General features: G+C 44.3%; 1 protein-coding gene across 4 annotated transcripts in view; it reads left to right on the top strand.

Moving 5' to 3' along the window:
- Positions 1-27,587, top strand: part of ulk4 (unc-51 like kinase 4) — a 730,951-nt gene that overhangs the window by 587,309 nt on the left and 116,055 nt on the right. For all 4 annotated transcript variants that reach the window (XM_073072965.1, XM_073072962.1, XM_073072961.1 and 1 more), the window contains 2 exons: positions 4,218-4,316; positions 13,009-13,194. In XM_073072965.1, the coding sequence (XP_072929066.1) occupies positions 4,218-4,316; positions 13,009-13,194 (285 nt within the window). The remainder of the gene's footprint in view (positions 1-4,217; positions 4,317-13,008; positions 13,195-27,587) is intronic.

Genomic DNA, 27,587 nt, shown 5'->3' with positions numbered 1-27,587 from the left:
GCCAAGGCCTCAGCCTCAGAATCGAGTAAACCAACCAATCATTGCCTCTTGTCCCGACATCCTGCCCTTTCAATCCATTTGGCCAGGCTTTTAAATCATCCAAACATTGGGTTGTTCCTTGCACGAGGACCCAGGCCCTATTGCCTCAGTGTGCTCTGGGCCTGGACACCGCCACTATGTTTTGGCCCATACCTGACCTTTCCAAATCGGCCTGGCGCTTAGATCAATCAAACCTCACGCTCAGGTGGACAATCTCAAATTTGCCTCTCTTCTGCTCCGCTAACCCCAACTTTGCCTCAAACATGCCTGAATCTCACCTTGATTTCGCTTCACACCTGTTCACTTCAACTCTGCCTTGCCTTCGCTCGCCTCTCCATTGTTTGCAGTGATCATTTACCATGAATTTTATATGAAAAAGTGTTATTAAGAGTATTTAGTTGTATTCCTTGTTTTTGTTTGATTTATCAGCGCCATCTCAAACCAGAAGCATTTAACAGTGATGAAGTACCAGAGAGATTGATGATGGCCAGAATCAACTTCTGCCTGAGCAAGGACCTGGACCCGCTGTATTTTGCATATCACCACAGTAGGTTTGAAGTGAGTGCAATTCCAATCACGCTGCACTCAGCCTTAGACCTCTTGGACAATAGATTTCTGTTTATTGATTACAGCTCAGCATTCAACAGCATCATACCCTCAGTACTAATCAACAAGCTCCAAAGCTATATCTCCCTCTGCAACTGGATCCTTGACTTCTTCAACAGGGACCACAGTCTGTGCAGATCGAAAATAACAGATCCTCCTCACTGATAGTCAACACTGGCGCACCTCAAGGATGCATGGTTAACCCACTCCTCTACTCTCACTACATCCACGACTGCAGAGCTCAAACACCATCTATAAATTTGCTGATGATATAACCACTTTTGACAGAATTTCAGACGTAACAAGGAGGCAAACAGGAGTGAGGTAGATCAGCTAGTTGAGTGGTGTCCCAACAACCTTGTACTCAAGGCCAATGAATTGATTGGGGATTCAGGAAGGGGAAAGTTGAGGGAACACACTCTAGTCCTCATCGAGTAACCAACAGTGGAAAGGGCAAGTAGTTACAAATTCATGGGTATCTACATCTCTGAAGATTGATCGGGGGCCTAACATATTGATGCAATTACAAAGAAGGCACAAGAGTGGTTACATTTCATTAGGATTTTGAGGAGATGTGGTATATCAGCAAAGACTAGCAAATTTCTACAGATATCCCGTGGAGAGCATTCTAATAGATTGGATCACTGGTTTGGAGGGGCCACTGCACAGGATCAGGAAAAGCAGCAGAAAGTTGCAAACCCAGCTTGGCCCGCCATGGGTACTTGCCTCCCCAGCATCCAGGAGAACTTCAAGTGGCAATATCTCAGAAAGATGCTATCCATCATTAAGGACACCCATCGCCCAGGAGATGCCCTCTTCTGATCGGTACCATCAAGGAGGAGGTACAGAATGTGAAGATGGTCCCACCGCAGGGGACCGTGCTCTCTCCGGTCCTGTTCGCCCTGTACACATCAGACTTCCAATATAACTCGGAGTCCTGCCATGTGCAGAAGTTCGCTGATGACACGGCCATAGTGGGGTGTGTCAGGAATGGACAGGAGGAGGAGTATAGGAAACTGATACAGGACTTTGTGATATGGTGCAACTCAAACTACCTGCGTCTCAATATCACCAAGACCAAGGAGATGGTGGTGGACTTTAGGAGATCTAGGCCTCATATGGAGCCAGTGATCATTAATGGAGAATGTGTGGAGCAGGTTAAGACCTACAAGTATCTGGGAGTACAGTTAGACGAGAAGCTAGACTGGACTGCCAACACAGATGCCTTGTGCAGGAAGGCACAGAGTCGACTGTACTTCCTTAGAAGGTTGGCGTCATTCAATGTTTGTAGTGAGATGCTGAAGATGTTCTATAGGTCAGTTGTGGAGAGCGCCCTCTTCTTTGTGGTGGCGTGTTGGGGAGGCAGCATTAAGAAGAGGGACGCCTCACGTCTTAATAAGCTGGTAAGGAAGGCGGGCTCTGTCGTGGGCAAAGTACTGGAGAGTATAACATCGGTAGCTGAGCGAAGGGCGCTGAGTAGGCTACGGTCAATTATGGAAAACCCTGAACATCCTCTACATAGCACCATCCAGAGACAGAGAAGCAGTTTCAGCGACAGGTTGCTATCGATGCAATGCTCCTCAGACAGGATGAAGAGATCAATACTCCCTAATGCCATTAGGCTTTACAATTCAACCGCCAGGAGTAAGATATGTTAAAGTGCCGGGGTTGATTGTATTTAATGTATCTAAGTAAACTACTTAAGAACTTTTAAAAAGCTATTATTAATGCTTTTTGAGAGGGTGATTTTAGATGCATATCATATTTTTACTGAGTTAAGTATTGTATGTAATTAGTTTTGCTACAATAAGTGTATGGGACATTGGAAAAAATGTTGAATTTCCCCATGGGGATGAATAAAGTATCTATCTATCTATATGCAGTGTTTTAGCAACAGCTTCTTCCCATCTGCCATCAGATTTCTAAATAGATCCTCACTATCTCAGTATTGCTCCTTCCTCTCCACCAACAGATTTCTGAATGGACAATTAACCGATGTAGACTCCCTCATTAGTTTCTGAATTGACAGTTAACCTATGAACACTGCCACAGTGTTGCTTCTCCTCGTCTTTTTGCACTACTGATTTGATTTAATTTACAGTATGTATGCAGTAGATTCCAAGCAATACACACAAAATGCTGGAGGAACTCAGCATGCCAGGCAACATCTGTGGAAAAGAGTAATAACATCGTTTCGAGACTGATGAAGGGTCTTGGCCCAAAACATCAACTACCTTTTTCCATAGATGCTGCCTGGCCTGCTGAGTTCCTCCAGCATTTTGGGTGTGTTGCTTGGATTTCCAGCATCTGCAGATTTTCTCTTGTTCATACAGCAGATTCCAGTTAATTTGGCCGTCAGTTAATCAGGGCAGCCAATTATTTGAGACACCTCTTAAAGAACAAAAATTAAATTTTAAAAAATCTGTTTATTTGGGAAACTATACCGCGTAATTGGGGCAGGAGGTTGTTGCCGAACAATTTCTAACTAGCATCAGTCACATGCACTTGGTTGGCTATTAGACAGTACACCATGGTTAGAACAAACAGTTTTTAAATAGTATCAGTTGTTTGTGTCTGTGATCAAAAAGCTCACCACTGAGAGATGGTGAGAGTTGGACGGTTCAGAACTGTTTGCTCACCAAGCATTCAGGCTTGGAAATGCCAGAAATGGCTGTGAGTGGAAAGGAAATAGTTTCACTAGAAATGAAGAATTTGAGGCTATCAACAATGTTACAATGAAAATGGAGATTTGGAGGATGCAATCATTGTATGAAGGCAGTCCATTATCTGCACTCGGTGTCTGAGCTGACTTTGTTCAGATGAATTCCTCCATTGATAACTAACAGGAACTAATAGACAGTTTTATAGTACTGTAGAGGTATAGGTAGTATTCTAATTTGTTCTGTACTTTATTTAAATATATAGGTGGTTATTTAGTTAAGCAGTAGTTTGTCTTTTTTATGCCTTTAAATTATTTCCATGAAACTTTAGCTAATTGGGACAGCCACTTAATTGGGCCAAAAAGTACTGGTCCCAATGTATCCCAATTAACTAGAATCCACTGTGTGTAAAACCACAAACTTCATGACATAAGCCAGTGATATTAAACCTGATTCTGATTCTCTTGACATTTAGTCTTCAAAAGCAAGTGTCAGAGGCTATTTTTGATTAAAATATCTTAAAGCTTTCTATCATTGCCAACATTTATTTTTCAACTGCTTTGAATTTCCTAACTCTAAATGTATTCATATGAGATCACTGCTTTCCTTCATATTACACAAATGCTTGTGTGCACTAGGCATAAATGCTCGTCTTGTTACCACCCAGTTTCTATTTGAACTGTTTCACTGTCTGAAAAGTTGCCAAATGATGATCACTTTTTCTATGCAAATATTGATAAAAGACCATAGATGAACAGCGAATTAATTATGGGTTGAAACATTTTGACCATCCTGAAAATGCTATGGCATGTTTCTCGCTATCATCCACTGACATTTTTCACCACTGCTGCCACTCATTTGTACCTCAAAAGAGGAAATACTGTAATATATTATTTCTATTTTCTCACCAAGGCACAAAAATCAGGCATGGGAAGGGACACCCAAGCTGCTGAAGACCTTCTGCTTATCAACAAACCCTTGACAAACTTAATTAACCTGCTTATTCAACTGGTAAGAAATTGTTTCCTTTCTAGTACAAAGAAATCTTTAGGAGATTTTGGCCAAAGTGTACATGTACTGAACTTGTTCACAGGTAGAATCAGCAGAAATTAAAATTTTCAGTTAGATTTCAGATAAATTATGTTCTTTTAAACTATAATTCACTCTTCACTCAGGGGGTCGTGAGAGCGTGGAACGAGCTGTCAGCACAAGTGGTGCACGTGAGCTTGATTTCAATGTTTAAGAGAAGCTTGGATAGGTATATGGATGGTAGGGAAAGGAGGTCTATGGTCCAGGTGCACGTCGATGGGAGTAGGCAGTTTAAATGGCTCAGCACGGACTAGATGGGCCAAAGGGCCATATAACTATGATTCTAATGACAAACATTATTTTTGTTCTTTTTTCAAATTTAGATAAAATTAAATTAAATACAGTGGTACATCCTATTTTTGCAAATCATCTAAGGGCAGTGGAAACCAGCATAAAATAAATTAAGAATGCTTACTGATTCAGTGGCTGGCTGACACTGCAACATGTTCTTGAAGAGTATTCAATCACAGTTTTGATTTGACTCCACCAGCAGTCACTGGAACATGGAACAAACATGGAGAGATCTACAGTTCCTGTTGTCACTCTTGTGGCCTCAATCATGTGTCTAGTCCTCCACAAAGGAGTGGCTACAGTTATTTAAAATCTGTATAATTTTATATGAAGAATGACTTCAGTTAAATCGAAGCATATCATTCTATTTGCAGTCAAGAGAAATAATTCAGTTTAGGAACAATTTTTACTTAACAAATTTTGAAGCTGGTAAATAGTTGCTTGATGAAAATATCAGTTCCAACTTTCCTTCCAGTTTCCCTTCTTTCTTTTCATTGTCTTTGAAGTTAGGGACTCACTGTCAAGTATTACTCTTAATACCTACTCAATGTAGAGTCATAGAACTCCATAATACAGAAACAGGCCTTTCGGCCTATCTAGTCTGTGCTGAACCATTAATCTGTCTAGTTCCAACAGCCTGTACCAGGATCATAACCCTCCATACCCTACTCATCCATGTACCTATCCAAATTTCTCTTCAATATTGAAATCAAACCCACATCCAGCACTTGCTCTGGCAGCTCATTCCACACTCTCACCACCCTCTGAATAAAGAACTTCCCCATCATGTTCCCCTTAAACATTTCACCTTTCACCCTTAACCCATAACCTCTAGTTGTAGTCTCATGCAACCTCAGTGGAAAACCTCATATTATCAGGTTGTTCATTTGTGAGCCTAAATTCTCTGGTTGAGAGCATATAGAACTTAATTCTTGAATGATTAGTATTGAGCATTGAATTGTAGAATATAGGGTCCTGGTGAATCACACACAGTGGCATGCAAAAGTTTGGGCACCCCTGGTCAAAATTTATGTTACTGTGAATAACTAAGCAAGTAAAAGATGACCAGATTTCCAAAAGGTATAAAGTTAAAGATGACACATTTCTTTAATATTTTAAGCAAGATTACTTTTTTATTTCCATCTTTTACAGTTTCAAAGTAACAAAAAAGGAAAAGGGCCCAAAGCAAAGTTTGGGCACCCTGCATGGTCAGTACTTAGTCACACCCCCTTTGGCAAGTATCATAGCTTGTAACCGCTTTCTGTAGCCAGCTAAGAGTCTTTCAATTATTGTTTGGGGGATTTTTGCCCATTCTTCCTTGCAAAAGGCTTCTAGTTCTGTGAGATTCTTGGGCCATCTTGCAAGCACTGCTCTTTTGAGGTCTATCCACAGATTTTCCATGATATTTAGGTCGGTGGACTGTGAGGGCCATGGCAAAACCTTCAGCTTGCGCCTCATGAGGTAGTCCATTATGGATTTTGAGGTGTGTTTAGGATCATTATCCTGTTGTAGAAGCCATCCTCTTTTCATCTTCAGCTTTTTTACAGACAGTGTGAGGTTTGCTTCCAAAATTTGCTGGTATTTAATTGAATTCATTCTTCCCGTGCCACTGGCTGCAACACAAGCCCAAAGCATGATCGATCCACCCCCATGTTTAACAGTTGGAGAGGTGTTCTTTTTATGAAATTCTGCACCCTTTTTTCTCCAAACATACCTTTGCTCATTGCAGCCAAAAATTCTATCTTAACTTCATCAGTCCACAGGACTTGTTTCCAAAATGCACCAGGCTTGTTTAGATGTTCCTTTGCAATCTTCTGACACTGAATATTGTGGTAAGGATGCAGGAAAGGTTTTCTTCTGATGACTCTTCTATGAAGTTCATATTTGTGCAGGTGTCGCTGCACAGTTGAACAGTGCACCACCACTCCAGAGTCTGCTAAATCTTCCTGAAGGTCTTTTGCAGTCAAACAGGGGTTTTGATTTGCCTTTCTAGCAACCGTTCCTGTTAACTGCCATTTCTTAATTACATTATGAACTGAGGAAACGGCTACCTGAAAACGCTTTGCTATCTTCTTATAGCCTTCTCCTGCTTTGTGGGCATCATTTATTTTAATTTTCAGAGTGCTAGGCAGCTGCTTAGAGGAGCCCATGGCTGCTGATTGTTGGGACAATGTTTGAGGAGTCAGGATATTTATAAAGCTTTGAAATTTGCATCACCTGGCCTTTTCTAACAATGACTGTGAACAAGCCATAGCCCTAACAAGCTAATTAAAGTCTGAGACCTTGGTAAAAGTTATCTGAGAGCTCAAATCTCTTGGGGTGCCCAAACTTTTGCATGGTGCTCCTTTCCTTTTTTTCCACCACTCTAAAATTGTACAAAACAAAAATAATACACCAACCTTGCTTAAAATGTTGAAAAGAATGTTTCTTCTGTAACTTTGTGACTTCTGGAGATCAGTTCGTCTTCTACTCACTTAACTATTCATAGTTACATGCCACTGTAACTAGGGCTGTGGATTGAGTGGTAGATTCCCAGCTTGGTGGAAAAGGGAATGGGAGTGAAGGAGATGTTACTGAAGTCTTCAGAATACAAAATAACATCATAAGGGGTAGGTTTAAGCTGGAACATATGAACTCAAGAAATAGATGCAAAGGGAGACCCTCCATACTGATAATCTTCCTCAGCATCACTGCCCTGCATTAACTTCATATCCATCACTTATCTCAGTACACAAACATCTAACCATTTCTTTTGTAAATATTATCATTGTTTGAGCCTTCACAATTCTCTTGGATAGATAATTCCAAAAAGGTTCACCACCCTTTGAGTGAAGACATTAAATTAATTGTAGTGGGATGTTGAGGAAAAAATACTTTACTCAACAAATAGTCAGGTTCTGGAACTCCAGAAAGGATGAGGGAGGAGGAAACCCTTATCATACTTACAAAGTCTCTGAATGAATCCTTGAAGAACCATGAACTGCAGGGACGAGGAAAAAGACCTAGGAAGTAGGATTAATCTAAAGTCTATTTTGCTCACAATGTACATGATGGGTTGAGTGGATTCCTTCTAAGCCATGAATTTCTATGATTCACATCTGACTAAGATCAGGGCAGTTGATTACTCTGACATTTTAATAGCTTAACACCCAGAGTGCCATGGTCCTGTCTGGCAATCTCCCATCTTGCTATTATCTCCTTGATTGGGCCTTAATCACCTCATCTGATTCCCAATTGCTCCCAGCTCCATTAATTACAGCACACCTGCTTTCCATCAGGGAATGCAGGATAAAATCCCTAGAGTCACAGCAATGGGCTGCCAGTTCGTTGGTTGACTCTGGTGTGAGTAAACCACGTTTCCTGATTCCCTAGGACTGTCAGTTCTAAGCTCCACATCATTTCCTGGATATTCTACATAAACCTTGTCTCTGTGTAAAGACTCTCCCAGATACTGGTTCCCCGTTCATGATGGTGCTAAAGCCTCACAACTCTGCTGCCATGCCTGTGTCCTACACTTGGGTTCATCCCCAGCCACGTCCTTGCAACAGAACGAACTGGCCAAGAATGAACCTGGCGGACACGGACCCCATGCAACAGGCCCTTGACAGCCAGGGCTCCCTACTGGGCTTGCATGATCAACTGCTCGGAGAAATCATGAAAAATTTTCATACTCAGTCGGAAGATGTAAAGAAGGTCAGTGAGCAGGCTGACCGGGTATCCGCCCCCCCCCCCCCCCCCACCTTACTCTGTTCCTTCCACGACCCCTGTCTGACCAAACTGCACAGTCTGAGGTGGCTACTCTCCTTGGGTTGGCCCACAATCACCTCGAGAGCCGTACGTACCTGAACACTGGGGACCTAGGGAAGTGCCGGGCTTTCTTACTGCAGTGCTCTCTGATTTTTCAGCAACAGCCACGTACGTACAGCTCGGACAGATCAAAAATTGCGTACATCATGGGGCTGTTACCAGGGGATGCCTTATCATGGGCCACCGCGATCTGGGACAACCGGCCAGAGGTCTGTTCCTCCTTCTCCACCTTCGTCTCTGAAATGAGGAAGGGTTTGAACAGCCCATTCATGGTAAGGACGCCGCTAGGCGCCTACTGACTCTGTCAAGGCTCGCGAAGCATAGCGGAATACTCTATAGAGCTCGGAACATGAGCGGCCAACTCCGGATGGAATGATGAGGCACTACGGGAAGCGTTTCAACGGGGTCTCTCTGACAAGATAAAAGATGAATTAGCGACAAGGGATGACGCGAACAGCCTGGACTACTTGGTCTCTCTAGCCACCAGGCTAGATAATCGAATTCGAGACCATCTGACCCGTTCCTTGGGTCACCCCAAGGCCCGTTTTACCATCTTCAACCAGCCTAACCTCTCTCTTCCTTCCATTCCTCACAGAGCTCCCGCTCCTACTGTTCTGGTGAATCAGACGACACTACCTTCAGTTCCCCAAACGCGGATGCAGATCCCACTACCATGACCTATCAACAACAGTCCCTGTCCCTATCCACCTTGGTGGATTCTGGTGCTGAGGGAAATCTGCTGGACAAGGACATAGCCTCCCAGGCTGGAATACCTCGGGAGCCATTAATTACCCCTCTGGAGGCCTGGGCGCTGGATGGAAAACTACTGGCTCAAGTCACCCACTTTACGCCACCCCTGACCTTGATTCTGTCCGGAAACCATCGAGAGAAGGTATGATTAAATCTCATCCATTCTCCTCAAGCCTCTGTAGTTCTGGGGTACCACTGGTTGAACCACCACAATCCCCATATCAATTGGTCAACTGCGAGGATAGCCAGCTGGAGCCCGTTTTGCCACCTGCCTGCAGTCAGCTCCATCCCCTACGGAGGCTACCGTGACCTCGTCTGCCTTGGAACCCCTCAACTTATCCAGAGTTCCTGCAGAATACCACAACCTGGGACAGGTATTCAACAAACAACAGGCTCTTTCCTTGCCTCCTCACCGGCCGTATGACTGCGCTATCGACCTTCTCCCCAAGGCCTTGTTACCCACCAGTTACCTATCTAACTTGTCCTGACCTGAGAGAGAGGCCATGGAGAAATACATTAGTGAGTCCCTCGTAGCGGGCATTATTCGATCCTCATCCTCCCCGATGGGCGCCAGTTTCTCTTTGTAGAGAAAAAGGATGGGTCGCTTCACCCCTGTATTGATTACCAAGGCCTCAACAACATAACCGTTAAAAATAAGTACCCACTGCCCCTCATTAACTTGGCATTTGAACCACTTCATGGAGCCACCATCTTCTTGGAGTTGGACCTTTGTCACGCCTACCATCTTGTCAGGATAAGGGAGGGAGACAAGTGGAAGACAGCATTTAATACACCATTAGGCCACTTCAAATACTTGGCCATGCTGTTTGGCCTCACCAATCCCCCCACCATTTTTCAAGCCCTGATCAATGATGTGCTGAGGGACTTTATTAACCACTTTGTGTTCATTTACCTAGATGACATCTTGATATTCTCCAGCAGCCTCCAGAAACACATTCAGCATGTCCATCAAGTCCTTCAGAGACTATGGGAGAACAAGGCATTCAGTGACCTGAAGAGGTGGTTCACAACTGCTCCCAACCAGACCCCTCCCGCCAATTCATTGTAGGGGTTGACGCCTCCGACTCTGGGGTGGGAGCAGTTCTGTCCCAATGATCAAGTCCAGATGAGAAGCTTCATCCCTGTGCCTTCTTTTCTCGCCAGCTGTCCCCGCCAAACGGAATTACGACGTGGGGAACCGGGAGCTACTGGCGGCAAATTAGCATTGGAGGAATGGAGGCACTGGCTGGAGGGGGCGAAACAACCGTTTATTGTTTGAACCTTGGATATGTCCAGACCGCCAAACGTTTGAACTCCTACCTGGCCTGTTGGGCATTATTTTTTGGCCGATTCAAGTTTTCTCTCACTTACCAAGAACGGAAACCTGACACACTCTCCTGCCAATACAATTCCAGCCCAGAGACCATCCTCCCACCATCCTGTGTGGTAGCAGCCCTCACTTGGGAGATTGAGTCTATAGTAAAAGAGGCTGAACGGGATGACCCTGACTCCAGCAGCGGTCCCGCCGATCACCTTTTTGTGCCCAGTTCCATCAGGTTCTCCAGTGGGGGCACACATCTCGTTCGTCTGCCACCCCGGGAGTGATCGGACACTGTCTCTCCTGAAAAGACACTTTTGGTGGCCTTCCATGGAGGCGGATACCTGTTGCTATGTCTCTGCATGTTCCGTCTGTGCCCGTGGAAAAGCCTCCCACTGGCACCCTGCTTAATTGCTTCGTCCCCTACCTGTCCCTGGTCGTCCTTGGTCGCACATCACCCTAGATTTCGTCACCGGTCTACCCCCTTCACACAAAAACACCACCATACTCACCATGGTAGACCGATTCTCCAAGACAGTGCACTTTGTAGCCCTCCCTAAACTCCCTTCGGCACAAGAGACCACAGGCCTTCTCATCCGCCACGTCATCCACCTCCATGGAACTCCTGCGGATATTGTGTCTGATTGGGGTCCCTAATTTGTCTTGTAGGTATGGAAGTCCTTCTGCCAAGTCCTGGGTGCCTCCATTAGCCTGTCATACAGCTTTCATCCTCAGACAAACGGGCAAACAGAATGGGTCAACCAGCATTTGGAGGCAGTGCTACGTTGCATAACAACCAATAACCCGTCTACCTGGAGTGACTAGCTCGTGTGGGTAGAGTACACCCACAACTCTCTGGTTAGTACTGCCACTGGACAATCTCCCTTCGAGTGCTCCCTTGGGTACCAACCCCCGCTGTTTCCCGCACAAGAAGTGGAGATTGCAGTACCGTCTGTTCAGACCCATATCGATCGGTGCCGCGAGGTTTGGGAGGACACACGCACGGCCCTGCTCCAATCAGCTGATCGCAACTGAAGGACTGCTGATCGCCATCGGACTCCTGCACCTGAGTATCAACCTGGGCAGAAGGTGTGGCTTTTATCCAAAGTAATCCCTCTTAAAAACCAGCCTAAGAAACTCGCCCCTCGCTTCCTGGGACCTTTCGAGGTCAAAAGTATCATCAACCCCACAGGGTCCGACTTAAGGCTTTGCACATCCACCCTACTTTTCATGTTTCCCAATTAAAACCAGTTTCTGTCAGTCCCTTGTATCCTCCAACCAAAACCCCTCCACCTGCCGGAATCATCAACAACCATCCGGCATACACAGTCCGGCGACTACTGGATGTGTGCCAGTGGGGCAGGAGCCTCCAATACCTGGTTGACTGGGAAAGATACGGCCCAGAGGAGCGTTCCTGGGTACCCTGCTTCCTTCATCCTGGACCCTTCCCTCATCCAGGACTTCCATCAGGACCATCCGGACAAGTCTAGAGGATCGCCTGGAGGCTCCCATTGAGGGGGAGGTACTGCCGTGGTCCTGTCTGGCAATCCCCCATCTTGCTATTATCTCCTTGATTGGGCCTTAATCACCTCATCTGATTCCCAATTGTTCCCAGCTCCATTAATTACAGCACACCTGCTTTCCATCAGGGAATGCAGGATAAAATCCCTAGAGTCACAGCAATGGGCTGCCAGTCCGTTGGTCGAATCTAGTCTGAGTAAACCACGTTTCCTGATTCCTTAGGACTGTCAGTTCTAAGCTCCACATCGTTTCCTGGATATTCCATGTAAACCTTGTCTCCGTGTAAACTCTCCCAGATACCTGTTCCACGTTCGCGATGGTTCTAACACCTCACGACTCTGTCTCCATGCCTGTGTCCTGCACTTGGGTTCGTCCCCAGTCACGTCCTTGCAACCCAGAGCAGTGTGCTGCCCCTCAAAACAAAATAGACTGGTGTACCAGCTTTACCATCTTTCCTCCTCAAACCCTGGGATGAAAAATTATTCCCTTTCCACTCAACTCGACAATATTGACAGGTCTTTCACTAGACAATCTATAAGAATGGTATTTCCCCAATAGTAAAATACTACAAATGCTGCAAATATGTCATAATATGCTAGACATTTTCATGGCCAGGCAGAAACAGGATGAACAATTCATGACCTACAATAGAAGTAATTAAGCTTAAAATTAAACAGGTTTTATAATGTAGTGAGGGGTGAAGGCTGCAAATCTATCAATGTATTTCAGGACAGAAACTATAGTTTGGCTTAAATTGAAGATTAATATTATAATTACCAGGAACATTAAAGGAAAAATGATTCGCTTTTCCTATGAGAGGAGGTGCAATCACAGGAGAATGTGGGCGCAGTTTTGAAAAGGGAATCATTACTCTGTAAGAAATGCTTAATCTAAATTGTGCTCTAACTAGCCCCTGTCAATCTTCAGCTCTCTAGTGATGACCTAGACGTGCAGGAGAGTTCTCTGCAGTCTCTGTCCCTCATTGTTCAGCTGTATGGAGGTGAAAATCAAGACAGCCTATCTCCTGAAAATGTGCACTCACTTGCAGAGGCACTGAAATGTAGAAGAGATCCAAAACAGCAGAAACTTCTACTTAGAGTCATCAAAAGGCTGGTAAGTAAAGTTTCCTGACATTGAGTGGTATTTACAGTATTAACAAGGAACACACACAAAATGCTGGAGGAACTCAGCAGACCAGGCAGCATCTATGAAGAAAAGTACAGTCAACGTTTTGGGCTGAGACCTTTCAGCAGGACTGGAGATGAAAGATGCGAAAAGGGGATGGGGACTAGTGAAGCAGAGGGTGTACCGACAGTTAGAGATATCAATGTTCACGCCAACAGGTTGGCGGCTACCCAGATGGAATACAAGGTGTTGACCCTCCAACTTTAGTGTGGCCTCATTGTGACAGTTGAGGAGGCTGTGGATTGATATATGGAAAGTGGAATTAAAATGGCTGGCCACTGGGAGGTCCCGCTTGTTTTGGCAGATGGAGCAAGGATGCTCGGCGCAGCAGTCTCCCAATCTACGTCGAATCTCACCAAATACAGGAGGCCACACAGAGAGCACCAGACACAGTATATGACCCCAACAGACTCACAGGTGAAATGTCGCCTCACCTGGACGGACTGTTTGGGGCCCTGAATGGTAGTGAGGGAGGAGGTGTAGGGGCAGGTGTAGCACTTGTTCCATTTGCAAGGATAAGTACCAGAAGGGAGATCGGTGGGGAGGGACAGATGGACAAGGGAGTCGTTTAGGGAGTGATCCCTGCAGAAAGTGGGAGGGAGGGAAAGATGTGTTTGGTGGTGGGATCCCATTGTGGATGGCGGAAGTCCATGGAGGCTGGTGGGGTGGTTGTTGAGGACAAGAGGAACCCTATCCCTAGTATGGTGGTGGGAAGATGAGGTAAGAGCAGATGTATGTGAAATGGAAGAGATGCAGTTGAGGGCAGTGTTGAGGTGGAGGAGGCAAAGCCCTTTGAAAAAGGAGGACATCTCCTTTGTTCTAGAATGAAAAGTCTCATCCTGAGAGCAGATGTGGTGGAGATGGAGGAATTGAGAGAAGGGGGTGGTGTTTTTACACATAACAGGGTGGGAAGAGGTATAGTCCAGATAGTTGTGAGGGTCCATGGGTTTATAATAGAAATCAGTAGATAAGCTGTCTCCTGAGATAGAGACAGAGAGATTGAGAAAGGGGGGGAAGGTGTCAGAAATAGACCAGGTAAATTTGAGGGCAGGGTGGAGGTTAGAGGCAAAGTTGTTGAAGTTGACAAGCTCAACAAGGGTACAGAAAGCAGCACCAACGCAGCTGTTGATGTAGCATAAGAAAAGTGGAGGACGGACATCAGTGTGGGATTGGAACATGGACTGTTCCACATAGCTGACAAACAGGCAGACACAGCTGGGACCCATGTGAGTGCCCATGGCTATAGCTTTTGTTTGAAGAAAGTGGGAGGAGCCAAAGGAGAAATTGTATAGAGTGAGGACAAATTCCACTAGGCAGAGGAGAGTGGTGGTGGAGGGGAACTGGTTAGATCTGGTGTCCAGAAAGAAACTGAAAGCTTTGAGACCTCTCTGGTGTGGGGTGGAGGTGTATAGGGACTGTATTTCCATAGTAAAAATAAGATGATGGGGGCCAGGGAACTTGAATCATTGAAAAATTCTAGTGAGTGTGAAGTGTCATGGATGTAGGTAGGAAGGAACTGTACTATGGGGCATAAAACAGAGTTGAGGTATGCAGATATGAGTTCAGTGGGGCAGCAAGATGCTGAAACAATGACTCTACCAGGACAAGAGGGTTTGTGCATCTTGGGTAGGAGGCACAGGCATATGGTGCATTGGCCTTCATCAACCATGGGATTGAGTTTAGGAGCCGAGAGGTAATGTTACAGCTATATAGGACCCTGGTCAAACCCCACTTGGAGTACTATGCTCAGTTCTGGTCGCCTCACGACAGGAAGGATGTGGAAACTATGAAAAAGGGTGCAAAGGAGATTTACAAGGATGTTGCCTGGATTGGGGAGCATGCCTTATGAGAATAGGTTATGAACTCGGCCTTTTCTCCTTGGAGCGACGGAGGATGAGAGGTGACCTGATAGAGGTGTATAAGATGATGAGAGACATTGATTGTGTGGATAGTCAGAGGCTTTTTCCCAGGGCTGAAATGGTTGCCACAAGAGGACCCAGGTTTAAGGTGCTGGGAAGTAGTTACAGTGGAGATGTCAGGGGTACGTTTTTAACGGAGAGAGTGGTGAGTGCGTCGAATAGGCTGCTGGCAACAGTGGTGGAGGTAGATACGGTAGGGTCTTTTAAGAGACTCCTGGATAGGTAGATGGTGCTTAGAAAAATAGAAGGTTATGGGTAACCCGAGGTAACTTCTAAAGTAACTACATGTTCGGCACAGCATTGTGGGCCGAAGGGCCTGTAGTGTGCTGTAGGTTTTCTATGTTTCTAGAAATTTGAGGTGCAGGGTGTGGAAACTGAGGTTTGTGGCAATAGATAGGAGATCCCCAGAGCTGATAAGGTCAGTGATGGTGTGGCAGACAATGGCCTGGTGTTCCTTAGTTGGGTCCTGTTCGAGGGGTAAGTAAGAGGAGGTCTGAGAGTTGGCACTGGGCCTCAGCAAGGTAGAGGTCAGTATGCCAGACTACCTCAGCACCTTCCATATCTGTGGGTTTGATGGTGAGGGTAGGATTGGTGCAGAGGGAGAGGAGAGCAGAGCATTCAGAAGGAGCGGGGTTGGAATTGTTGAGAGGTTGATGTCTCGTTGACATTTGGCAATGAAAAGGTCTAGAGCAGGCAGAAGACCAGGGTGGGGTGTCCAGGAAGAGGAGCAGGGTTGAACATGGGAGTTGTGGTCATTGATGCTGGGTGGAGAGTACTTGCCAAAGAAACAGGCTCGGAAGAGCTTCGGAGAATTATGTGCTGGATGCGGAGGCTGATGAAAATCCAAGCAATGCACACAAAATGCTAGAGGAACTCAGCAGGCCAGGCAGCATCTATGGAAAAGAGTAAAATCGACATTTTGGGCTGAAACCCTTTGGCACACTGGAGAAAAAGAGCTGAGGAGGACATTTGAAAGGTGGAGGGAGGGGAGAGGGTCGCCTCAATGTCTAGCACATAATTATCCGAAACTTCCGCCATATCCAACTGGATCCCACCAGCAAACACGTCTTTCCCTCCCCCACCCCCACTCCCACTTTCTGCTTCCCTACACAACTCCCTTGTTCATTCGTCCCTCCCCACTGATCTCCCTCCTGGCACTTATCCTTGCAAGTGGAACAAGTGCTACACCTGCCCCTGCCCCTGCACCTCCTCCCTCACTACCATTCTAGGCCCCAAGCAGTTCTTCCAGGTGAGGTGACACTTCACCTGTGGGTCTGTTGGGGTCATATACTGCGTTTGGTGCTCTTGGTGTGGCCTCCTGTATATCGGTGAGACCTGACGTAGATTGGGAGACCACTTCACCAAGCATCTACACTCCGTCCACCAGAACAAGCAAGATCTCCAGTGGCCACACATTCCACTTCCCGATCTCATTCCAATATGTCCATCCATGGCTTCCTTCACTGTCGGGATAAAGCCATACTTAGGTTGGAGGAACAACACCTTATATTCCGTTTGGGTAGCCTCCAACCTGATGGCATGAACATTAATTTTTCAAACTTCTGGAAATGCCTCCACCCCTCCCCCCTCCCCCCTTCACCATCTCCTGTCCCCTTGTCCCTCTCTCATGTTATCTCCTCGCTCACCCATCGCCTCCCTCTGGTGCTCCTATTCCACCCCCCTTTTTTCTTCCATGGCCTTCTGTCTCTTTCACCAATCAACTTCCTAGCTCTTTGCTTCATCCCTTCCCCTCCAAGTTTCACCTGTCACCTGGTGTTTCTCTCTTGCCTCCCCCCACCTTTCAAATCTACTCCCCAGCTTTTTTTTCCAGTCCTGCCGAAGGGTTTCAGCCCGAAACATCAACTGTACTTTTTTCCATAGATGCTGCCTGGCCTGCTGAGTTCCTCCAGTATTTTGTGAGAAGGAAGTGGATGTCCATTGTAACCATTAGTAGGCAAGGGAGTGGAGTTTTTGTAAAAGTTGTATGTACTGTATATTTCCTGCAAAAGCAAAACTCAAATGAGCAAGTTCTATGTTCTAAGATTTAAAATTTCAGTATTCCTAGAACTTTGGGTAAAAATGCTTTTTGATTCCACAATCTCTCCACATCCACTTATCTAGGCCTTTCAATATTCCATAGGTTTCAATGAGAATCCCCCCTCCCCCCATTCTTCTAAACTCCAGAGTGCAGGCCAGCACCATCAAACATTAAACCTTTCATTCCTGGAAAGATTCTCATGAACCTCTCCAATTCCAGCACATCTTTCCCTGGAAAAGGGTCCCAGAATTGCTCACAATACTCTGTGCAATCTGACCTTATAAAGCATCAGCATTACATTCTTGCTTTTATATTCTAATCCAGTGGTTCTCAACGTGGGCTATATGGCCTCCCAGGGGTCATGCCTGATTTCATAGGGGCCACAAATAAAGAACAAGAGAGTGGGGGCCACAGGCATTTCTGAATAGACCATGATAAGTTTACTGTTTTAATGAAATATAACTAAAATATAGAAATGAAAAATAAATGAATATATGTAATTTAACTGGAACCCTGAATGAAATTAATGTAAACATATGCTGGGTGACACAAGTAGGGCAGCAATTGACATATAACATGAAAAGAAGCAGTCTGAACACCAATCCCTAGTCACCAGCAGCCAACCAACCCCCTTCAGTCCCACTCTTTGCCTCCTGCCATACAGCTAATCTTCTGTCTATGCTAGTGTCTTTCCTGTAATATCATGTTAAGCAGACTCAAGTGAGGCACCTTTTCAAAGGCCTTCTAAAAATCCAAGTAAGCAACATCTATTGACTCTTTCGTTTTGTCTATCCTGGCAGTTATTTCCTTAAAGAATAACAGATTCATCAGACAAGATTTCTCCTTAAGGAAACCTTGCTGACCAGCCTATTTTGGGGCACCAAGTACTCTGAAACATCTTCCTTACTAATGGTCTCCAACATTTTGCCAACCACCTAAATCAGGCTAACGAACCTATAATTTCCTTTTATTTTGCCTCTCTCCCTTCTTGAAGAGTGGAGTGACATTTGCAATTTTCCAGTCCACTGGAACCATTTTAGAATCTAGTAATTCTTGAAAGATCATTACTAATGCCTCCACAATCTCTTCAGGTACCCCTTTCAGAACCCTGGGGTGTAGTCTATCTAGTCCAGGTGACTTATCTGCCTTCAAACCCTACAGCAGCCCAAACACCTTCTCCTTAGTAAGAGTAACTACACTCACTTCCTCTTCCTGACAACTCTTGAATTTCTGTCATACTGCTAATGTCTTCTAAAGTGCAGACTGGCATAAAATATTTATTTAGTTTGTCCATCCTTTTTTTTGTCCTCTAATACTACCTCTCTAGCATCATTTCTCAGCAGTCCGATGTGCAGTCTCACTTCTATTTTACTCTTTATATATCTGAAAAATATTCCTGGTGTCCTCTTTTATATTATTGACTAGCTCACCTTTCCTCTCCTTATGGCTTTTTTTGCTGTATTTTTTTTGTGGATACGATAGGGTCTTTTAAGAGACTTTTGGATAGGTACATGGAGCTTAGGAAAATAGACTAAGGGTAACCCTAGTAATTTCTGAGGTAGGGACATGTTTGGCACAACTTTGTGGGCCAAAGGGCCTGTATTGTGCTGTAGGTTTTCTATGTGTCTATATGCCCCCTCTTTGGTTTTTATGCTGGCACACCCTTGTCACACACAGTTGCGTCATCCTCCCTTTAGAATACTTACTCATCTATCCTGGGCTCCAAATTTCTCCCAGAAATTCTAGTCTTACGCTGTTCTGCCATCATTAGTGTCCTCTTCCAATCAACTTTGGCCAGCTCCTCTCTCGTGCCTCTGTAATTCCCTTTACTGCACTGTAGTTCTGATACATCTGACTTCAACTTCTGCCTCTCAAACTACAGGGTGAATTTGATCATATTATGATCACTGACTCATAAGAGTTTCTTTACCTTAAACTCCATAATCAAATCTGATTCATTACACAATACCCAATCCAGAATTGCCTTTCTCCTAGTGGGCTCCACCACAAGCTACTGGTAAAAGCCACCTCATAGGCATTCTATAAATTCCCTCTCTTGGGATCCAGCACCACTCAGATTTTCCCAATCTACCTGCATATTGAAAGCCCCCATGATTATCGCAACATTGCCTTTTTTACAACCTTTTCTATCTCCAGTTGTGATTTGTAGCCTGCATCCTCTGTACTGTTTAGAGACCAGTATATGGCATCTAATCAGTGTCCTTTTACCTTACAGTTTATTAAATCTACTCACAGGATTTTACATCTTCCAATCCTCTTTCTAAGGATTTGATTTCATTTTTTACCAATAGACCTACCCCACCCCTCCTTTTGAAACAATGTGCATCTTTAGATGTTAAGCTCCCATCTGTGATCTTCTTTCAGCCAAGATTCAGTGATGCCCATAACGTCACATCTCCCAATCTCTAAGTGTGCTACAAGATCATCTATTTATTCTGTATACTATTCAAATAGAACATCTTCAGTACTGTATTCATCACCGTTTTCAATTTTGCTCCTATGTTATATTTCAAATCATCCTACTGACTGCAATTTTGCCCTATCACCTGCCTGTCCTTCCTCACTACCTCACTGGAAACTACATCAACTTCTACACCAACCACCCCATCCTTAGCCCTATCACTTCGTTTCCCATCCCCTACCAAATTAGTTTAAACCTTCCCCAAAGGCTCTGGCAAACTTCCCGCAAGGATAATGGTCCCCTTTGGGTTAGTTTATTTATTTATTTAGAGATACAGCATTTAGAGAAAGGCCCCATGCCTTTTGAACCTTGCTGTCCAGTAACCCACCAGTTGAACTCTAGCCTAATCTCAGGAGAATTTTACAATCACCAATTAACTTACATGCACATGGAAAAGAACATACAAACTTGCTTACAGAAGGTGCCAGAATTGAACCACGAACCCCGACACCCCAAGCTAAAAGGTGTTGCACTAACCGATACACTATGGTGGCACCAGGTGTAACCCATCCTTTTTGTACAGATCTTACCTTCCCCAGAATCTGAAGTGCTGCCCCCTGCACCAATTCCTCAGCCATTCATTCATCAGCCAAAACATTCTATTCCTACTCTCACTGGTGCTAGACACTGAGATTACTACCCTGGAGGTCTTCCCTATACACTTTCTTCACGACCTCCTCCCTTTCTTATCTGTGAGTTTAGTACCAGTATGTATCACAACATCCGGCTGTTCACTCCCTCCCCCTTTAGAATGTCAAGATATCCCTGACCCTGGCACCTGCAAGGCAACTTACCATCTTGGTATCACAGAATCTTCTGTCTGCTTCTCTATGGAATTCCCTATCATGACTGCAGTCCTCTTTTCTGTCCTTCCCTTCTGAGCCACACAGCCAGTCTCAGTGCCAGAGACCTGACTGCTGTGGCTTTTCTCTGCTAGGTCAACCCTCCACCCCCATCCCCCGCCACCAACAGTATTCGAAGTAGTGTGTCTGTTGTTGAATGGGTAGTCTGCACTGGCTGCCTTTCTCCCTTGACAGTCACCCAGTTACCTGTGGTGTAACTATCTCCACGTACGTCCTCAACCTCCCAAATGATGTGTTCACCCAGCTCCAACTGCAACTGGATGCATTTCTCACGTGTGTAGTTTTCAGGAACACTGGACATCTTCCTGCAAGAGGAGCATTCCATTATCCTGTTTTGCATCCCCACCGCTCTAACTGTGCAATAAGAAATAAAGAAAATTTAAATGAAAAAACTTACCTACAGCCTCCAGCTCTCAGCTCCCCTCTCCGAAACCTCAATGTGCCAAAGCCTGAGCATCCCACTCTAACACTGGCCCAATCTCGCTATGATCACTCCTACAATGGCCACTCAGTTAAACCTAACTTCTTTTAACCCTTGCCAAATAGCTAATTATGTACAATCTAGTGTCTCCTCGGAAACTGCGGTGTGTAGAATGTCCCGACTGTCCCCACTCGCTGCGCAATCCAATGTCTCCTTGGGAACTCTGGTGTGCAGAATTTCATTGGTAGTACAGGCCTTTATTGTCATTCATTCCTCTCTTGAATAATTGCTGCACACATTATATACTGTCTTTGTTAAATCTTGTAATCCCTATTTATTTCTAATTGGATGCAAGAGTTTTGGCTGCCAGTATCTGAAGTACCGCCAGTGGTGGTCAGCCCAGCTGCTATTTTAAAACAAAGAATGATAGTTCTCTGAAGTGGATATAAAACATACATCAGAGCTCATTGTATTCACATCATTGAACAGCAAAGTGCTCGGATCCAGGATTAGGTTGGAAATCAGACAAGATGTCCGAAGAGAGTAGGATGGCATTGAGGAAACAGAGGGAAAGGTTGGTGATCAGATGGAAGCAGAGGGAAAGAATGAAGAATAACTGTTGGCCAAATGAGGGCTCAGTCTGGGTAGGAAGGGTAGAGATTATCAGGCCCCTGAGATCCCTCAGGACCAGAGACTGGGGGTGTGTGGAGGAGGAGCTGGAGCCAACAGGTTGCAGTGGAAATCAGTAATCAGAGGTCGTTACTGTTATGAGCACTTCCTTGAAGTACAGAAGTTAAATATGTGTTTTACTTTGGCTGGCTCACAAAACCTGGTAGCCTGAGGACCTCAGATGGTTGCTCCAGGGGCAAGATTATCTGACTTTCTCTGCAATGAACCAATAGGAATGTTCCACAAGGGATTTTGCGCAAGGTAATTTGATGTCTCACTGGCATGAAAATCTTGTTGACGCTTGATGCAATTAGTGCCTGATCAAATTTCCAGCTTGGGTGAAGTAACAGGGAACTGGTTGCTATCATGTTTCACTCCATAGTAAGTACATTTTCAATCACATGGTGTCAAAATAAACACAATCTAATACCTTGGCCATCATCGCCTTGCAGTTTGTGGGAGTGTGTGATGTGCAAACTGGCTGCCATTCCCACAACATCATAGCAGCTGATGAAAATGCAATTTGACTGCATTTCAAAAGAAATTCATTATGTCTAGAATGCTCTCTCTAGAAAAGATGTGAAAGGTGCTACCAAAATGCAGGTCTTTCTCATTTCCTCTTTTACTTTAGTAACATTATATGTAACAAATGGAGACCTTGATCTATGTTTCTGTCACTGGCATAAGACAGTAATCACTGATGAGCATTCTAATAAACACTTGTATTTCCAGTTAATAAATGAAGTCACCAAGGAATTATGGTGAGACTGTTTTTAAAAAATCTTATTCTGCAGGATCTTCATATTTATTAGAAGTGAAAGTGCATTCATACTTATCACTAATCTGCTCTCTGCATAAATAGTTTTGATAAAATATGGCCCATGGTCAGCTTTGCTCCACTGAATCCCAGTGAGTGGAGCTAATCTTCCTGTTCCAACTCCCTGTGGATTCCCAATGCATTACTTCACATTTAACAAACATTCTTCCATTCCAACTTGTATTGCTTATGCTAAATATAGTGGCCAAGAGACGCATTCACTTTAGCATGTGACCTTCCTTGAACTCCCAATAAATAAGGAAAATCCAACAGAGAAGTGGAAATGCTGCCTTCATAAATAATTCAGATATTAGTGTGACTGGGCTGAGCAAAATTCAATGCAGTTTGAAGTAAGGGTGGTTTCAAACTTCAAATATCACATACAGAATCGCTTTCCACTTTTTAAATTAATTTTCTCACCTTTCTCAGGTTGATCTGACATCCTGTGTTTGAGAGAGAAGGCACAAGTTGCCCCTCATTATGCCTTAAAATATACCCTCACATGCACAATGAGTAATCTTTCATTCTGTTCACCGGAGAATGATGGTGATAACTCAGCAACTGGGCAGTATCTGTGGAGGAGAAAAAAAACTGAGTCAGTGTAGAACAGTGCTTCTGTTTCTCTCTGCATAGTTGCTTCCTGACCTTCTGATCTCCACCTTCTGCAGCTTTTTCCTTCCCACTTGCTCTGTTCCTGGAAGGAGAGCAACACTTCAGCCTTGCCACTTATTTTCAAGAACAATAGGAAGCGTTACAGAATGAAAGCTGAATCTGTTCCACAGAAGCTGCCTGACCTACTGAATATCTCTGGTGTTTCAGATAACCAGTGTCTGTTGATTTTTTTAATGATAATTCAAGGTTTGAACCATACCTGTCTCAAACTGTGATATTTTTCATTTATGTGTTTTTTTAAGATGTAGTTTATGCTTATGTGTAAAAGAACTTAAGAACTAGAAGCAGCAACAGACTATTCAGACCCTGGCTCCTGCTCCACCATTCAGCAAGGTCTTTGTTGTGTGGGGGTTTTTAACGGGTTTTATTGATCTTCTTTGTTTTGTGACTGCTTACAAGAAGATGAATCTCAAGGTTGTATGTTGTATATATTGTTGGCATCTGTTAGTCTCGCGAGACCATGGATCTGCGCCTGGAAAGTCTTGCAGTGTCCTTTCCAGGGCGCAGGCCTGGGCAAGGTTGCCCAAGCAGTAAGTCTCCCCTCTCCACACCACCGATGTTGTCCAAGGGAAGGACAAGGGCTGATACAGCTTGGCACCACTGACGTCGCAGGAGTTGCCAGAGCGAGGTTGAAGACAACATCGGACTGCTTTAGAGATTCCAGCTCCAGATTTGTCCTCAGGGTTTACTCCCAAAGCCTTTCCCATAAGTGGGTATGGCCACAAGGCAGCAGAGGTTTGTAATCAGAGGGTGCAAGGCAGCAGAGTTTTGAAATAAGAGTTTTCCCTCTCTTAGATGGACTGCCTTCCCAGGCTGATGAGCTCCATCTACCCAAAGCACTGGGTTTTAAGGTGCTAGGACCCGCTTTTGCCCCTTCTCCTGTCAGTAGAAACAGTTCGGCCAGGCTTAGAGGCTAAGCCACACGAGAAGGCCAGGAGTTGGACTTGGTTGTCAGAGGCTACTAGAGGCGCACTTATTGGTAGTGGGAGCTTGTCCCCACTACCACTCCTCGGCTTGACAACCTTGGAACCTAGTATACATACTTGGATAATAAATGTACTTAGAACTTTGAACTTCCACCTTGGTGCTATTTTCCTGTACTAATCCCATATCACATGAATCTCTTAATAGCCAAAATGCATTCATATTTTTCTTAAGAAATATCTGCAGCCACCTTGGTTGATGCTGAATTATATTATTGCACTATTGTCATGCAGCTGTCTTGTTCCAAACCCCTAGAATTCATTTATTATTATTCTTTTCCGCCTTTACTTTATCCTACAAGGCTGTCCTTAGGGTTTGGTTCATCTGCTTGGTGTCAAATTGTTTTGTGCACTCCACTGAAGCACTTTGTGTTCTGCTATATTAGAGTCTAAACAGGTTGGTATCAATGATGTTTTATATTTCAGTGGCTGTTCTCCTTGCAAATTGTCTTTGGAATTAGAACTAAAGTTAGTGGAGGCAGAAATGTAGTCTTGTTAATCCTTATTCTTTAAAATGATCCAGATGCATTATCAGGTGAATTTGACCAGTTTTGCAATTGACAAATCAGAGAAATTTATGTAAGTGTTGTAATAGAAAGTTATCTTATCAGCTGTGAAAGACACATTTGCCTTGATTTAATAGCAGGAGTGATCAGACTTTGAATTCTTCATCTTGGGGTGATAATCACAGACCAGTGAGTTAGCATTGGTCTGTTTTTTTTAAGCTATATTGTTAATCGGTATCAAATGCAAGAAGTGAGGAGAGTTACTTTATCTGTGCTCTAAAGCTGTTGCATCTTCAAAAGATTATTTAATAACCTTTTAAATGACAGTTCCGACTGTCACACAAGTTTAAGTGATTTGAGACTTTTCTGTTTGCTTGTTTATCTTCCTTTTTTGACAAATCAAGGGAACTTTCTGAGATTCAATGGGCAGCCTAGAGACAGCAAGTGATTTTCTCTGCATAAATGAGATCATACTTTTGAAAAACACAAGTTTTATTTACAATAAATATAGTCCACTGCCTCAACTACCAGGTGGGCAGGAGGTAGGCTGGTGCACAGTTGAGCAACTTTAGCCAAGGAATTGTGTCATATCAACCAGGGCCAAAGAGATATCACGTGATTGATCAGTCTGACACTAGTGGGTACAGAATTCCCAGAGTGAGCATCACAGGAGGAGGAATAGTCCACTTGTACGTCCTGTTGAAATATTGACCTGGGCTTCCTAGTCAATAAAGGCCTTCAACAAAAAGATTTATTTAGTGCTTTCTGCATATTGCTACAATGTTTTAAACTATATCAGACAGTAAGACAGCCCCAGAGTTAGGCCATTCAGCATGTCGATTCTCCTCTGCCACTTCATCATACCTGATCCTTTTCCCTCTCAGCTCCATTCTCCTGCCTTCTCCCTGACTAATCAAGAACCTGTCAACCTCCAGCTTAAATATACCCAATGACCTGATCTCCACAGCTGCCTGTGGCAACGAATTCCACAGATTCACCACCCTCTGGCTAAAGAAAGCCCTCCTCATCTCTATTCTATGTGGATGTTCCTCTATTCTGAGGCTGTGTTCTATGGTTCTAGACTCACCCACCATAGAAAACAAACTCTCCACATCCACTCTATCGAGTCCTTTCAACATTCAATAGGTTTAAATTAGGTTCCCCCCTCCATTCTTCTAAATTCCAGTGAGTACAGGCTCAGAACCATCAAATGGTCCTCATATGATAACCCTTTTATTCCTGGAACAATCCTCGTGAACCTCTCCAATCTCTTCTGCATTCTCTCTATATCCTTCCTGTAATGAGGTGACCAGAACTGAACACAGTACTCCAAGTGGGGTCTAACTAAGGTCTTATACAGCTGTAACATTACCTCATGGCTCTTGAACTCAATCCCACGGTTGATGAAGACCAACACACCATACGTCTCCTTAACAACACTGTCAACCTGTGCAGCAGCTTTGAGTGTCCTATGGATATAGATCCCAAGATCTCGCTGATCCTTCACACTGGCAAGAGTCTTACCATTAATAGAATATTCTGTCTTCATGTTTGACCTGCAAAAATGAACCTCTTCACATTTAATGGCTTGAACTCCATATGCCACTTCTCAGTCCAGTTCTGTATCCTATCAATGTCCCACTGTAACCTCTGACAACCCTCCAGACTATCCACAACACCCCCAACTTTTGTGTCATCAGCAAATTTACTAACCCACCTGTCTACCTCCTCATCCAGGTCATTTATAAAAATCACAAAGAGGAGGGTTCCCAGAACAGATCCCTGCAGAACACCACCGGTCACCATCGTCCATGCAGAATACGAACCCTTTGCCATCTGTGGGCAAGCCAGTTCTGGATCCACAAAGCAAGGTCTCCTTGGATCCCATGCCTCATTACTTTCTGAATGAGCCTTGCATGGGGAATCTTATCAAGCATCTTACTAAAATCCATACATCCACTGCTCTACCTTCATCAATGTGCTTTGTTACATCCTCAAAGAATTCAATCAGGTTCGCAAGGCATGACTTGCAGTTTGACAAAGCCCTGCTGACTATCCCTAATCAGATTATGTCTCTCCAAATGCTTATAACCCTGCCTCTCAGGATCTTCAACTACTTGCCCACTACTGAAGTAAGACTCACTGGTCTATAATTTCTTGAGTTATCTCTACTCTCTTTCTTGAACAAGGGAACAACATTTGCAACCTTCTAATCCTTTGGTACTTCTCCCGTTCCTATAGATGCTGCAAAGATCTTTGCCAGAGGCTTAGCAATCTCCGCCTTCGCTTCCCACAGTAGCTTGGGGTATATCTCATCCAGTCAAGTGACTTATCTAATTTATTACCTTTCAAAAGTTCCAGCACATTCTCTTTCTTAATGTCTATACACTCAAGTGTTTTTCAGTCCACTGTAAGTCACGCCCACAATTGCCAAGGTCCTTTGCACTGGTGAAAATTGAAGCAAATTATTCATCAAGTACCTCCTAGGCTCCATGCACGTATCACGTCTGATTGGTCCTATTCTCACAGGCTCATCCTTTTGTTCTTCACATACTTGTAGAATGCCTTGGAGTTTTTCTTAATCCTGCTCGCCAAGGCCTTCTCATGGCCCCTTCTGGCTCTCCTAATTTCATTCTTCAGCTACTTCCCGGCACACTTGTAATTTTCTAGAACTAACAGTACCTAGTTTCGTGAACCTTTCGTAAGCTTTTCTTAACCAGATTTTCTACATCCTTTGTACACTATGGTTCTTTTACCCTACCATCATTTCCGTGCCTCAATAGAACATACCTATGCAGAATGCTATGCAAATGTTCCCTGAACATTTGCCACATTTCTGCTGTGCATTTCCCCGAGAACATTTGCTTCCAATGTATGCTCCCAAGTTCCTGCCTAATAGCATCATATTTCCCCATACCCCAATTAAATGTTTTCCCAAACTGTCTGTTCCT

The sequence above is a fragment of the Hemitrygon akajei genome, chromosome 20 (genome assembly GCF_048418815.1).
Source record: "Hemitrygon akajei chromosome 20, sHemAka1.3, whole genome shotgun sequence".
In the NCBI taxonomy this organism is placed as follows: Eukaryota; Metazoa; Chordata; class Chondrichthyes; order Myliobatiformes; family Dasyatidae; genus Hemitrygon; species Hemitrygon akajei.
The sequence above is the reverse complement of the archived record's forward strand: the minus strand, read 5'-3'. Positions and strand labels throughout refer to the sequence as shown.